General features: G+C 48.5%; 1 protein-coding gene across 1 annotated transcript; it reads left to right on the top strand.

The window, feature by feature from the left end:
* Window positions 1-1,303: 1,303 nt before the first annotated feature.
* On the top strand, window positions 1,304-3,466 carry LOC144094361 (acetylcholinesterase-1-like). Its single transcript, XM_077628342.1, has one exon. It carries the CDS (start codon window positions 1,901-1,903, stop codon window positions 3,464-3,466), a length of 1,566 nt encoding a protein of 521 aa, XP_077484468.1. The 5' UTR covers window positions 1,304-1,900.
* The last annotated feature ends 9,320 nt before the right edge of the window (window positions 3,467-12,786 follow it).

The raw sequence follows: 12,786 nt of genomic DNA, 5'->3' as shown, positions 1-12,786 counted from the left end.
TCACCTACGGGGCAGAAACGTGGAGGCTAACGAAAAGAGTTCAGCTTAAGTTAAGGACAACGCAGCGAGCCATGGAAGAAAAATGATAGGTGTAACGTTAAGAGATCGGAAGCGGGCAGAGTGGGTGAGGGAACAAACACAGGTTAATGACATCCTAATCGAAATCAAGAGAAAGAAATGGGCTTGGGCAGGGCATGTAATGCGAAGGCAAGATAACCGCTGGTCCTTAAGGGTAACGGAGTGGATTCCAAGAGAAAGTAAGCGTAGCAGGGGGCGGCAGAAAGTTAGGTGGGCGGATGAGATTAAGAAGTTTGCAGGCAAAGGGTGGATGCAGCTGGCAAAGGATAGGGTTAATTGGAGAGACATGGGAGAGGCCTTTGCCCTGCAGTGGGTGTAGTAAGGCTGAATGATGATGACTGCGCCACGAGGACCCGGCCAAGCAAGCCATCGCCACTGGCCGGGCTGCCCGTCATGAGCCTGCGGGACATGAGCGTTTGAGTGCAGTGGGGCCGTGGGGGGCCCAAGGACCTGCGTGTCCTTAACTCCCTTGTTTCAATTAAAGTTTTCACCACCACACACTCCGACAGCTGCGCACGTGCGCATGCTGCCTTCGGTTGCACGCTTGAGAAAATAGCTAGAAGAAAGACAAAAAAGGAAACGGCGCGTGCTTGTTTCTTCACCGCGGTCGTTCGCGACGCCGTTCCGGCAGTAAAGACGGCGCGCCTGCATAAGCAGATATATGTTGGCCCGCACGTTAGCCCGGCTCCTCCGCTGTCGTCGCATGGCGTAAAAGAAGCGGACACCGTAATCGAAGATGGGTTGCCACGCGAGCAGCGCGCGTTTAGACGCAAACAAGGACACCAACAAGACGTGACTGCTCCAGCAGGACGGCTTCATGTGAGGCTATCGCGACGACGACAAGCAGACCTGTCGGTTCTCGCGTCTTGGCATCTCGGCTGGTGACACTCGTCGAGACCTCGAAACGGCTTGGTATGTGCGGCGATTTTAGGAAACACCTCCCATCTTCCAATTCGGCATGGAAGGCCCCGTATCAGAGGCAACGAAAGCGAAAAATTCTCGGCGAGAATGTTATCGCCGGCGAACGAGGAAACAACAGCAAATAAACAACCACTCGTGCCACGTCGGCTCACATCACAATGGCGGGAACATCCCTCCCCGTTGCCTCTAAAGGCCGTTTCACATGATGCGATTGTTGCCGCAGCGCAGTGCGATTTCTGCCGCTGTGCGACAGAAATGCGCATCGTTCTCGTCGCAAGGCCACTGCGACAGACTTTCAACAAGTTGGTCGCATTGTCGCAGCGTCGGTGCGGTCGCAGCGATGGCCACAGTAGTCAGCCAATAGGAGTTCAGCGACATGACAGGAAAATCTTGAAAACGTTTTATTGAACTTAATAATACATCACAGCTCAATGTTATTACTCACGATTACGAAATCAACGTCTGCCACGATGTTTGACATTTATTGCAGCCGAAGAATTTTCGTCCACTGAAAGGCCGCACCGACGCTAGCGTGCCGACGGCACCGACAGAAATCGCTGGCATGTGAAACGGCGGCTGCGATTACCGTCGCAACGACAGTGCGACCGGGCCGTAATTTTTCGTTCCCGTCTCACCATGTGAAACAGGCTTAAGGCGGTCTCCCGAGACTCGGCCGCCGCCGCCGCTAGTGGAGAGGGGCGCGGTTGCCTCTTCACTGTCAAGGCCGGGACGGGCGCGCTCTGCTATTGGACGCTTGCGGGGCACATGGCGTTCGGGCTCTTCTCTAAAAGAGGCACCCCTTGCAGTCAATGGCTCCACTGGCGATTTGGGACCGTTCGTGAAACTTGGAGCGGTTGCTGCCAAAGAATTCATCGTGTCCAGCGAACTCACCGCCAACACCATGCTCGTTGTCCAGGCGTCGCTCCTGCTCGCTTTCGCGTCCGCCTCCGCGATGGGTTTCAACCCCGTCGTGAAGACATCCTCCGGCAGCGTCATGGGGCGCCGCGTGGAACACAGGGGCAACGAAGTGGATGTATTCTACGGCATCCCCTACGCCAAGCCACCTCTCGGAGATTACCGCTTCAGGGAGACCTTCCCTGTGGAACCTTGGACTGGGACCTACAACGCCACCGAGAAACGACCCTCGTGCATACAGCTGAGGCTGAAAGAGGACAACTCCTCCTACTCCCCGCTCGTCAGAATGATGAACGCCCAGCCCATCAGCGAAGACTGCCTGACGCTCAACATTTGGCGACCGGCGTCGTGCAGCGGCGGTGACTGCAAGGACCTGCCGGTGTTCGTCTACATTTACGGAGGCGGCTTCTCGCTCGGAGACGCTTCTCTCTTCATCTACGATGGCGTCCACTTCGTCGCCTCGACGGGCGTCATCTATGTGACGATGAACTACAGGATGAACATATTCGGCTTTCTGGACTCCGGCACCAAGGAGGTGCCCGGAAACATGGGGCTCTTGGACCAGACCATGGCCTTGCGTTGGGTCAAAGACAACGTCAAAAACTTCGGCGGTGACCCAGACCAGGTGACACTCGGAGGCCAAAGCGCTGGCGCCATTTCGGCTGGCTACCACACGATATCGCCCTTGAGCAAAGGCCTCTTCCGGCGCGTGATTATGGAGAGTGGGAGCCCGCTGTCCACGGTAGGCCTCCACCACGCGTCGGGACCGGGCCAGATGGTCGCCGTGGCCAACGTGGCCGGATGCTACGACCTTTCCAGGCCAGCCGAGCAGCAGATTGACGACATGATCAAGTGCCTGCGAAAGAAGGACGCTGAGAAGCTGCTGCAGGAAGCGAAAGAAGGTCTGGGCATGAAGCTGTACCTGTACTTCCCCAGAATCCACAGCCAGTTCATGCCTATGGACCCGTCGGACGCCGACACGTACTCGATCAACGCAAAAGAAGTCTTTTTCGGACTCACCAAAAATGAAGGTTTGTTTTTTTCGTACGCCATTCACAAGCTGTTCAAGAGCCAGACCGACTTCATCCGGAGCAACTTCCCTGCCGTTATGCGAACCGTCCTCAGGAGATTCTTCCAACAGATGCCGGCCCGAGCGGCCCATAATCTCGCCATGGCCTACATGGACGGCAAAGACGAGCTGTCGATAGAAGAGCTCAGGGACATCTCGAGTGCCGTGTTCAGTGACATCATCTACAACTGTCCTAGTCAGCTGTTCGCCGATATCCTGCAGCAGAAAAAAGTGCCGCTGTACCACTATGCCTTCGTGCACAAGCCGACAGCCAGTTTCTTGGGCAACTTTTCGAAAGAGGTGGCCCACGCCGAAGAGCTGCCCTTCACAAGGGGCGTGATCGACTCGCAGAGGGAACAGTTCAGGAAGTTCACGGCTGGACAGAGTGATCCGATGCTCAGGGACTTTGTGGTGACGTCCGAAGAGATCCGGTTCAGCGAGGAGCTGATCCAGACCTGGGCGGCGTTTATCAAAACAGGGTAAGTAACTTCTCGTTTACTTGTTTGGCAGCGTTTACTGCTTGAGTACTTCACGTTTATTCGACCCGCAATTTTTTGCATACCGGTTAGCCAACGCTTCGTTCAATTCGTTTATGACTGCGTCATCGCACTAATATATGGCTCTCAAGAAATGGTACGAAAGTCGTGAATTTTTTAAAAATGAAGACAATCTCTCTGTGCATCAAAAGTTGGACATATGCGTTGTTTTATTGCGCTGTTCAAATATGAACCAATACCAACTCGCCCAGTTCGCAGCTTTAATGCGATGATTTTGCAGTTGAAAATACCTCGTTATATTCCGCAGATATCAAAACCGAGTGAAAAAATAAGAAAACGAAACTAAAAGGTTCTAGAGCCTTATGGCTTGACAAAGCGTGGACAGGCCACGAAATGTATAGGTAGGAAACTAGGCGTTCGTACTTTAGGTAGAAGGCTTGGGGTTTTTTTACTTTTAGACCATGTCGTGTCCACCAGACGCTGAGCATACGGCGGCCACAACGGTAACAGGTGACGGCGCCAAGCTCTGACCTTCCTTTACGAAGCATTGAAGTGGACTCTAAGTATTCCAATATGATGACTCTGGAACTAACGATGCTCTCGTTTTGTGGCATTTCGTATCACGTTCGGAGGAAGCTTCGCGGTTATGGAAGCGACATGTTCTATCAGAAAAAAAATTCTCCTAATTCTCCTGCCCTAAAAATTTATGGCTAGTCATTTCTATGTGGTGAAATTTGGTCCTTGAGGCACCACATATATCTCAAAGGTAACTGATTGCTATAGCGACTGCTAACCTCTGGAAGTGCAGCGCCGCGTGACGAGATATAGGGCGTCGTACATTCACTCCTATCATTTTATTATCACTCCTATCACTCCTATCACTTTATTTCTTCTGGGACGCTACCCAGACTATATTTTATTGCACCCGCCACTGTGGCTCAGTGGTTTGGGCGCTCGGCTACTAAGCCGGAGGACCCGGGATCAAACTGCCGTGGCGACTGAGTTTCGATGGAGGCGAAACGCAAAAGGCGCCTGTTTGCTGTGCGATATCAGTGCACGTTAAAGATCTCCAGGTGGTCGAAAGTATTCCGGAGACCTCCACAACGGCACCTCTTAATTTAGGAGCCAACAGCCTTACTGTAATTCCACGGCGACGCCGCAAACGATATATGGCAAACGGCTTGTTAATAGTTACGGTATATACATTAGCCTTTTCTAACTGGGTTTTCTTGGAGCTGTGCCTGGATTTTGTTCTAGCTCAAGGTAACAGGGAAAAGAAACATCTAAGCAGTGAACTCTAATGGCTTCATGAGTGCTGCGTTATAATGTTTCAGGCCGACATCCAAAAAAAGAAAAATTATGTCCCCGCGACCAAGAACTGAGCATCAACGAAAGTAATAGTTGCGTTTGTAGTACACCAGCCAGTCACGATGCCTGTATCACGCCTCCGTCAAAGTCGCCTTTCTGCTAAAGTCGGGCACAGTGCAATTACGTCCTTAAGCTGTCCATCCAGGACTGAAACGCAATGCTGAATCTCGGGCGCACTCCGCCCCCGACATTTTTTGTAGCGTAAGCTGCACTGGCCAAAATTGAGCAGTTTCGCGTGGCTCCTGGAGACCCGTGCTGCGCATGCGCGAGGAGCAGTGACGTCACACGGCGCACAGCTGGTGCGTCGCCGCCGCGCGCACCTCGCCGGTCTGCGCATCCTTTGGAAACCGCACTACGTGACCAACCACGTGACCAACCACATGGCCAGCCGCGTGACCAACCACGGCGCCGCGCCGCCGGCAGCTGCTCCGCACCACGTGACCGACCACTTCACCAACTTAAATCCTTGGCTGCATGCATGAAGTATAATACTGAAAGAGATCTGTATTGGCAGAAAGATGCAGAAAGATAAAAAAATCTATAGTGACTCGTTATCTCGCTACTGTACATGTTGTGGGATACACTGGTATCCCCTCCTCGTCCCCCGCGCCAGCGGCGATCGTGACTTACACGGGCGCGCTGGCCACCAGGAATGTGGAGAGAAGGCACCCCTGAGAAGGCACTGTAGGAGCTTACCAATGCCTACATACATTCCATCATCGAGCACAGTAAACTTAAAAAGCGTAACACACCGTGGATGACAGCGCGTATCTTAAGAATAGTTCGGAAAAGAAGGCATACATTTTTTAAAATACCAGACAACTAAGAGTAATTGTCACTTTGATAATCTGCGCGCTATATTCCGCGAATACAGTCAAAATATAAATGAAGCTAAGGGGCGCTATTTTGAAAAACTCGGCAGTAAAATAAAAACGAATGCTAAGGCGTTCTGGCAACATACGAAAGGCTGCGGAGCAGAACCAGCTGGCATCACCTAAATTGTCTTTAATAATGAGTCATTATTAGACGCACTGAGAAGGCTACTTGTATAAATAACAAAACTTTCGTTCAGTGTATTTACCGAAACAAAGCTATAGTCCATTATCATACGTAAGTTCAGTCCCGACTATGGATTCAGTAGAGCTAAATGTGAATGGAATCAGGGCATTACTAAGCAAAATTAGTGATAGTAAGGCAGTTGGACCTGACGGCATTTCCCCTAGAATTCTGAAGAGATGTGCTGAACCGATTTCCCTTTATCTCTATGTAATCTACACCAGGTCTCTCTTTTCCGGTACCCTTCCAGACGGCTGGAAATGTGCACATGCTGTTCCTATTCATAAAGGTGGATCAAAAAAAGGATGTAGTTAACTATAGACCAATTTTGATTATGTCCATACCGTGTAAAATTTTGTATCACATTCTATACAAAGAGATAATGACACAGTAACAAACAACTTGCTGACTTCACAACAACATGGTTTCCGTAAGGGTTTATCTTGCACAATACAACAGATTGAATTTTATCATGACCTCGCATCTGATATGGACAACGGCGGACAAATATATTACCTTTTCCTGGACTTTCACAAAGCGTTTGATACTGTTTCCGACTCTTTGCTTTTAAGTAAACTTGTCGCACTAAATATTGACCGTACAATTCTTGCCTGGATTGAAAACTATCTATCATCTCGCCGACAGTGCGTGTTATTGAATAGTAAGCAATCCACTTTGGTAGACGTTACATCGGGTGTCCCACAGGGCTCAGCTCTGGGGCCACTTCTGTTTTTAGTTTACATAAATGACATCTGTTCAGGAATCGGTTCTAATATACGGTTGTTTGCCGATGATTGTGTTTTATACAGAAGAACTAGAAATGAATGTGATGTTGCCCAGTTACAAAGTGATTTATCATGTGTTCTTGAATGGGGCTCGAGATCGAGAATGACGTTAAGCGCCAAAAGGTGTGTCCATGTTACCTTCACATGTAAAAAAATACGAAGTTAACATCTTAGTACACCATCAACAACAGTACACTGGCGCAAAAATCGCAGTATAGATATTTAGATGTGACATTCTCGGCCGATTGTTCTTGGAATACCCATATTGACACGGAGCCGCCGCGGTGGCTGAGTGGTTATGGCGCTCGGCTGCCGGCCCGAAAGACGCGGGTTCGATCCCGGCCGCGGCGGTCGAATTTCGATGGAGGCAAAATTCTAGAGGCCCGTGTACTGTGCGATGTCAGTGCACGTTAAAGAACCCCAGGTGGTCGAAATTTCCGGAGCCCTTCACTACGGCGTCTCTCATAGCCTGAGTTGCTTTGGGACGTTAAACCCCTATAAACTAAACCATATTGACACGGTGGTTGCGAAAGCTGCAAAGACCCTAAACTTTTTAGAACGAAATCTGGGTCACGCGCCGTCTCACCTAAAATCAACTGCTTTTGTTACATACGTTCGGCCCGTGCTCGAATACGCACCTACGGTGTGGGGCCCATGGCAAACAACACTGAGCAATATGCTTGAAAAAATCTAAAACAAGGCTGCAAGGTTCGTCCTACGTCGATATTCCAGAGGTGATAGCTGTACCCATATGAAAAACGAATTAGAGTGGGACAGTCTTTCTGCTCGAAGAGGAAAATTGCGCCCTAAACTGCTGTATCAAATATTTCATGATAAAACCGGCATTAAAGAGGAAAAATATTTAGAGGCCCCATTATGTCTCTTTTCGTATTGATCACTGCTTTAAGATTTTGGAATACCGTACCAGAACTAACAAGTATGCAAATTAATTTTTTGTACGTTGTATCAGCGAATGGAATCGCCTTTCAGGTCAGCATGCAAGTGTGCTGTATGAATGAAGATGTCTTTTTTTCATCATTGTAACCCCCCTGCTGTAGCGTCTTCGGGCTAAACGGGGTAAAAAGTGAATAAAAATAAAAAGAAATTAGCATGCGACGCAAACTTTACTTGTTCTGCAAGCGGCCTATGGCCTCAATAGATATCTAAATGTTCTGCACCGCCCGAGGTGATGTGAAGACACTAGAAGACTGCGCCAGGTGTGGTTGCATAATCGGTTTAACGCCTTTGAATTCAGATCGATATCTTAAGCCCTCTTGGAGAATAGATGCGCGGCAAAAGGTAAGATTGTTGCGAACTAATTTGAATATTTAGCCTTTCGAAATCATTACGCGGTTCAGGCACTGTCCCCAACGGCAGGCGGAAATATCCTTCGGCGCCGCGTGGGTGTGCAGACGGGAAGACGTATTATGTACGCGGCTCTGAATCCCGCGCCAAGCTAGTTTTCCTTTAATAAGAGTGCCACCGTGCAGGCGCCTGCTTTTTGCATGCACATTCAGGTGACTCATCCTGAGCGCAATAAAAAAAATACGGGATTTATCAAAGAAGCTGTTTGCTGGTTGCCAGTCAAACCCGGCGCAGAAGCCGTCGGCGTGTGAGAATAATTATTGAAGGGCCTGGTAATGCTGACATAACTACTGTAAGTCATGCGTTTGTACAGGTAGCCGCAAAATGAACGGGAACATTTAATCCGCGTGCAAGAATGAATGTGTGTTTATTTTTGTGCGTTGAAGATTTATTCTGGGTACTATTCATCCAAAGGAAAATTAGAAGAAAGGAGTAAAATTTGCCTTCCGCCCGTAATTACGTAGTCACTGTGCGAATAGTCATAAAGTGTTTCCTTTCACATATGCCCACTATGTGTACATATTCACTTCTCTCTTTACCACCGCACCCCAACATAACCCTTCCCTCATCTCTTCTTCCTTTTCCTCATCGCAGTAACATGAGGCCTCGCGCACTTTTGACGCGCATGCTCAAAAGATGCGAAAGTCAACGGCAAATACATGGTGCAAGGCGAGTACTGACCGCTAGTTTCTCGTCTTTAAAACGGCGTCAGATGAACGAGGTAGGCGTTTAGCGCCGTAGTTTTCTGGACGCAAAAATGGCGGGGAATGCTGCTTTGTGCACAGGACGTGGATCTAGATTCGCATCCACTCGTTTAATTTTTTTTGTTATCTCCAATAGCGCATCATTTTCCACTAGCTTCAGTTATTTTCCTGAGCATATTATCTGGACAGAGAACTCTGCTTCGGTCAGATAAGCACATCCAAGAGTGTCACGATCGGCGGTATGAGGAAACATATCTGACAAGCAGCTAACTGTTTACTTTAGTAATCAGGTTGGGCACATTTGAACGATAACAGCGATAAACAAAGCAATAAAGCGCACATGTAAGCTGTCACACCTATCATAAAAAATAAGCTCATCAACCAAGCTCAGCGCGGCATGACAATTCAAATTTTCTCAAAAATTGGTAAGCATTTCGAACTGGCGGAGAAATAAAATTTCTACAGTGAACTTCTACTTCTTCAGTATTGACTAATAATCGCAAATATTTCGATGACAACGGTAGTTACTTATAATCTATCTGTCCATCTTATCCCTATGACCTCTCCTACCTATACAGAAACCCTGCCAAAAGAAGCTATTGGTTGTTTCCTTTTCGTCAAGTCGTCTCTCTTCTTGTGATGTTTGTGCGATGCTGAGTTGCTCTGGTAAAAACAGCATTTACCGACTAGCGCTGAAGCAGCTGTTAGAGGCCGACACCCTGAGTCGATCTGCCAGTGGAACATGCACACGCTTTCCTTATCTTTATTCTTGACGGAACTACACGAAAACATCGTGATCTGGGCTCCCACTGTAGGTCCGTCTGACCACATCTACTGCTATCCATTGGCCGATGATCAACCTTTTCTTAAGAGCAATGAAATTGTAATGAATTTTTTAAATTAATAGTTAATGAACTGCATTGCAGAGTAGCACATTTAACCATTACACCCGAGGTATGAGGTACTGCGCCGCTGAAGTCTTCGCATTATTTTTGAACCCTGGAAAAAGATTTGAAGTCGAATGCACCGCATTCTGTGGCAGATCCCGCGCGAAGAGGAGCGATGGAATTGCGCAGCACGCATGCATTCCCGCAGTAACGCAGACCAGGCGTAGCATGGATAAACAGAAAACTTTTAAATGCAAAACGAATGAAGGGCTGCAGAAAAGGCTGATAATTATTCGGGGATGTTGGCTTCTGTGCCGAAGTGGAAAAATGCCTTAGTTTTTTTTTTGCATTTGTTGGGAGAGGTCCAGTCTTGGTAGGTGGTGATTGCGCAGTCTTGAAAGTGACAGCGTTTCTTTATTCCTTTTTTCCGCACAGATAGCAGAGGCTGTGGCCAATAGAACTCAGAGAGATGCGTTGAGACATACCTGTCTGCGGTCAGGTTACGTAGCCGTGCTCAGAGAACAACCCCAGAGCGGGCTTAATGGCAGCACCGGCCAGTTTTTCGTGGCTTGAAAAAGAAAAACCAAAAATAAAAACGTCTAGGGTTAAGGCGACGCGGCTCAAAGGCATTCGTGTACCGCTTGCACTGACATGTTGCCCAATAAGGCGAATACAAATCATTGCAGAACGCCGCTACTATCATTACGTAACGATAGGATTGTAGAACCACTCAGGTGCCTCAGGAAAAAGCTGCCCAAAAAGGTTAAAAGTCAGAGCGGTGCCAAAAAATACACAAAAAATGGTGACCTCATAACACGTGACCGCCTCCGCGCTGTATAGCTGTGCGCTGGCTATCATGGAGAACATGCCGCGTTATGGCAGGTCGTCGCTGTGTATAGTCAGGCAGCCTTTTACGAATGTTGAAAATGTTTCATTTTTTTTGCAGTAAAATTAACACGTTCTTTGCGAACAAATGCTTTCCTGTTTTTTTCTTTTTGTTTAACCGATCAGTAGGCTTCTTATTTATGCATGGACGTTCGAGCTTTCTGCGTATTGTCGAGCTTAGCTTTACAGGATATAAGCGGTGACAACTCCCTTTTTGTGTTTATTCGTGTTGCACTGTCATCCGCACTGAGATAAAAAAAAAATCTGTTTACACTACCTCTTTTGTCTTAATGGCTGACCGCAGGGCAAGTTGGCGCATGTTCTCAACTTGAACTTAAATTGTCTTCTATATTGTGTTTCTTCTTTCGTCCTCTTAATATTGATTCCTTTATCGGGTACATACTTGATTCCATTCTTCAGGCGTCCAAGAAAGGCTTCTTCATCATCAAACATACACAAGCGAATCATGGGTGGCTCTTCTGTTGTATAAACAGAGCGCATTCACCTTAGCGCGGTTTCGGGCCGGCAAGGAAAGCTTTTATAGTGTAAGAAATTGTGGTGGCCCCCAAAATTTGTGAGCGCCATTTCCCGTCACAAAAGCCACTGACATCGAAACGATCGCGTATGAGTAACGCGCGCTGATACTCCAGCCGATACCTCTTGACGCATGTCGTCCGGCGGCTCCAGAAAGGAAAAGGCCGCTGCGCCGTTCGCGAACTCTTTCAAGGTCACACCTCGACTATCGGTGCTCTTTTAACCCGCTTTTAACTGCGTGCACAAGACACTGAGGCGCTCAGTGTGAATGTCCTTTGTACTCCTCTGTCCGTTAACCGGTGGCATATTTTAGCGCCAAGCACCGCTCTAGCCAAGCTCACTCAGTCTATATTTAGCGAGCTTACACGCATGAAGAACTAAAGCGGGGCGTTTGGCTAGCACGAGCGAGAGGGCGGTTTTCTTTTTGTTGCTTCGAGAATGGCGTTGGCATCGGGGCTGCTATTAATACTCAGGCAGCGGGGAAAAAATGAAAAGGTGGTGAGGTTTTTTTTCGCGCGGGGAATCCGAAACCAGGCTATTAAGACCTGCTGCTAATTGCTGGGGCTGCGTGTCTGATGCGTCATCCATATTGTAGGGTCATACGCTATAGGCGCAAAGAAACAGTCGAGGTGCACGAAACTCGGATGCTGTGTTCTCCCAGCCTGTTTGCTCGCAACGCAAGGGCTTCGGGTAAACGGCAGCACCGATTAGTGTTGTGACATATCATATGCGCCGACCACGATTCTAATGTAAGCGTTGAGAGCAAGTTGGTCCCTTCGACCGAAGTAGCTGAACGTCGAATGGAGATATATACAAAATGACCCTGCTGTACACGGACAGCAACAGCAGTCTCCAAGTGCCCATATATGTTGTTTTTCATTGCCGCTGTGTCCACACAGTAGCCGATCTGTTCGTTTTAAATGGTAATGTGTGTGTGTTTTTTTAATGTTACCCAGCCCATTTCCCGCAAGCTTGGGCTTGTAACGTCTTTGTCCTGACGTTTTAAGGAATTATCCCATCAAAATTGCGTCTGGAACACTGAAACATGCAATGATTGAATCATGCAAAAGTGACTGGTGGTCTGGCGCTGTAGCCTTTGAGCTGAGGCCTAAAGGGAAAAAAAACCCTTTGACTTGTGCTTGTAGGAAATCTTGCGCAACACCACCTCAGAGATGAGAACGTGCTCGTGACGGGTCCTGCAGTGGACACTAAGCATCGCCGACACTACTGGCGCTGGTCCCAGGCTGCCTGTTATGGAGTGGAGTAAGTGCCCTTGTGGAATAAGGTCGATTGTTGCTTATTAGATTTTGAGGCGTCATAACAATATTGTTGCCTATGAGGCTAGTCGTAGCGCCGAGGTCGGGCTGTATTCAATCCCCCCCCCCCCCCCCCCCCCCGCGCCTCTGTAACCTGCATCGAAGACTCAATGCAGAATCGCTTCTGCATTTCGCCTCCATCGGAATGCAGCTTCCACAGCCGGGATCAAAATCGCTAGCTCTTGCTCTGTATGCGAACGGCGTATTCACGGATCCACCACGGTGGTTAACAGGGCTGATGCATGGAGAGCTTGGCGGAAGACAAAGAATACAAAGTGAAGCAGGCGCAACGTAACCACGGCAATGGGCGATGCCGAGCAAGTCGCACCCTTTACAGCGCAAACCTGCAACACACTCGCGCTTGCATAAACCCCGATAAAATAGAAGGCTTTTTACGGTTACCGCG

This window comes from Amblyomma americanum, chromosome 6, assembly GCF_052857255.1.
Source record: "Amblyomma americanum isolate KBUSLIRL-KWMA chromosome 6, ASM5285725v1, whole genome shotgun sequence".
Taxonomy (NCBI): domain Eukaryota; kingdom Metazoa; phylum Arthropoda; class Arachnida; order Ixodida; family Ixodidae; genus Amblyomma; species Amblyomma americanum.
Note: the sequence above shows the minus strand (reverse complement) of the source record. Positions and strands in the feature narration are given on the sequence as shown.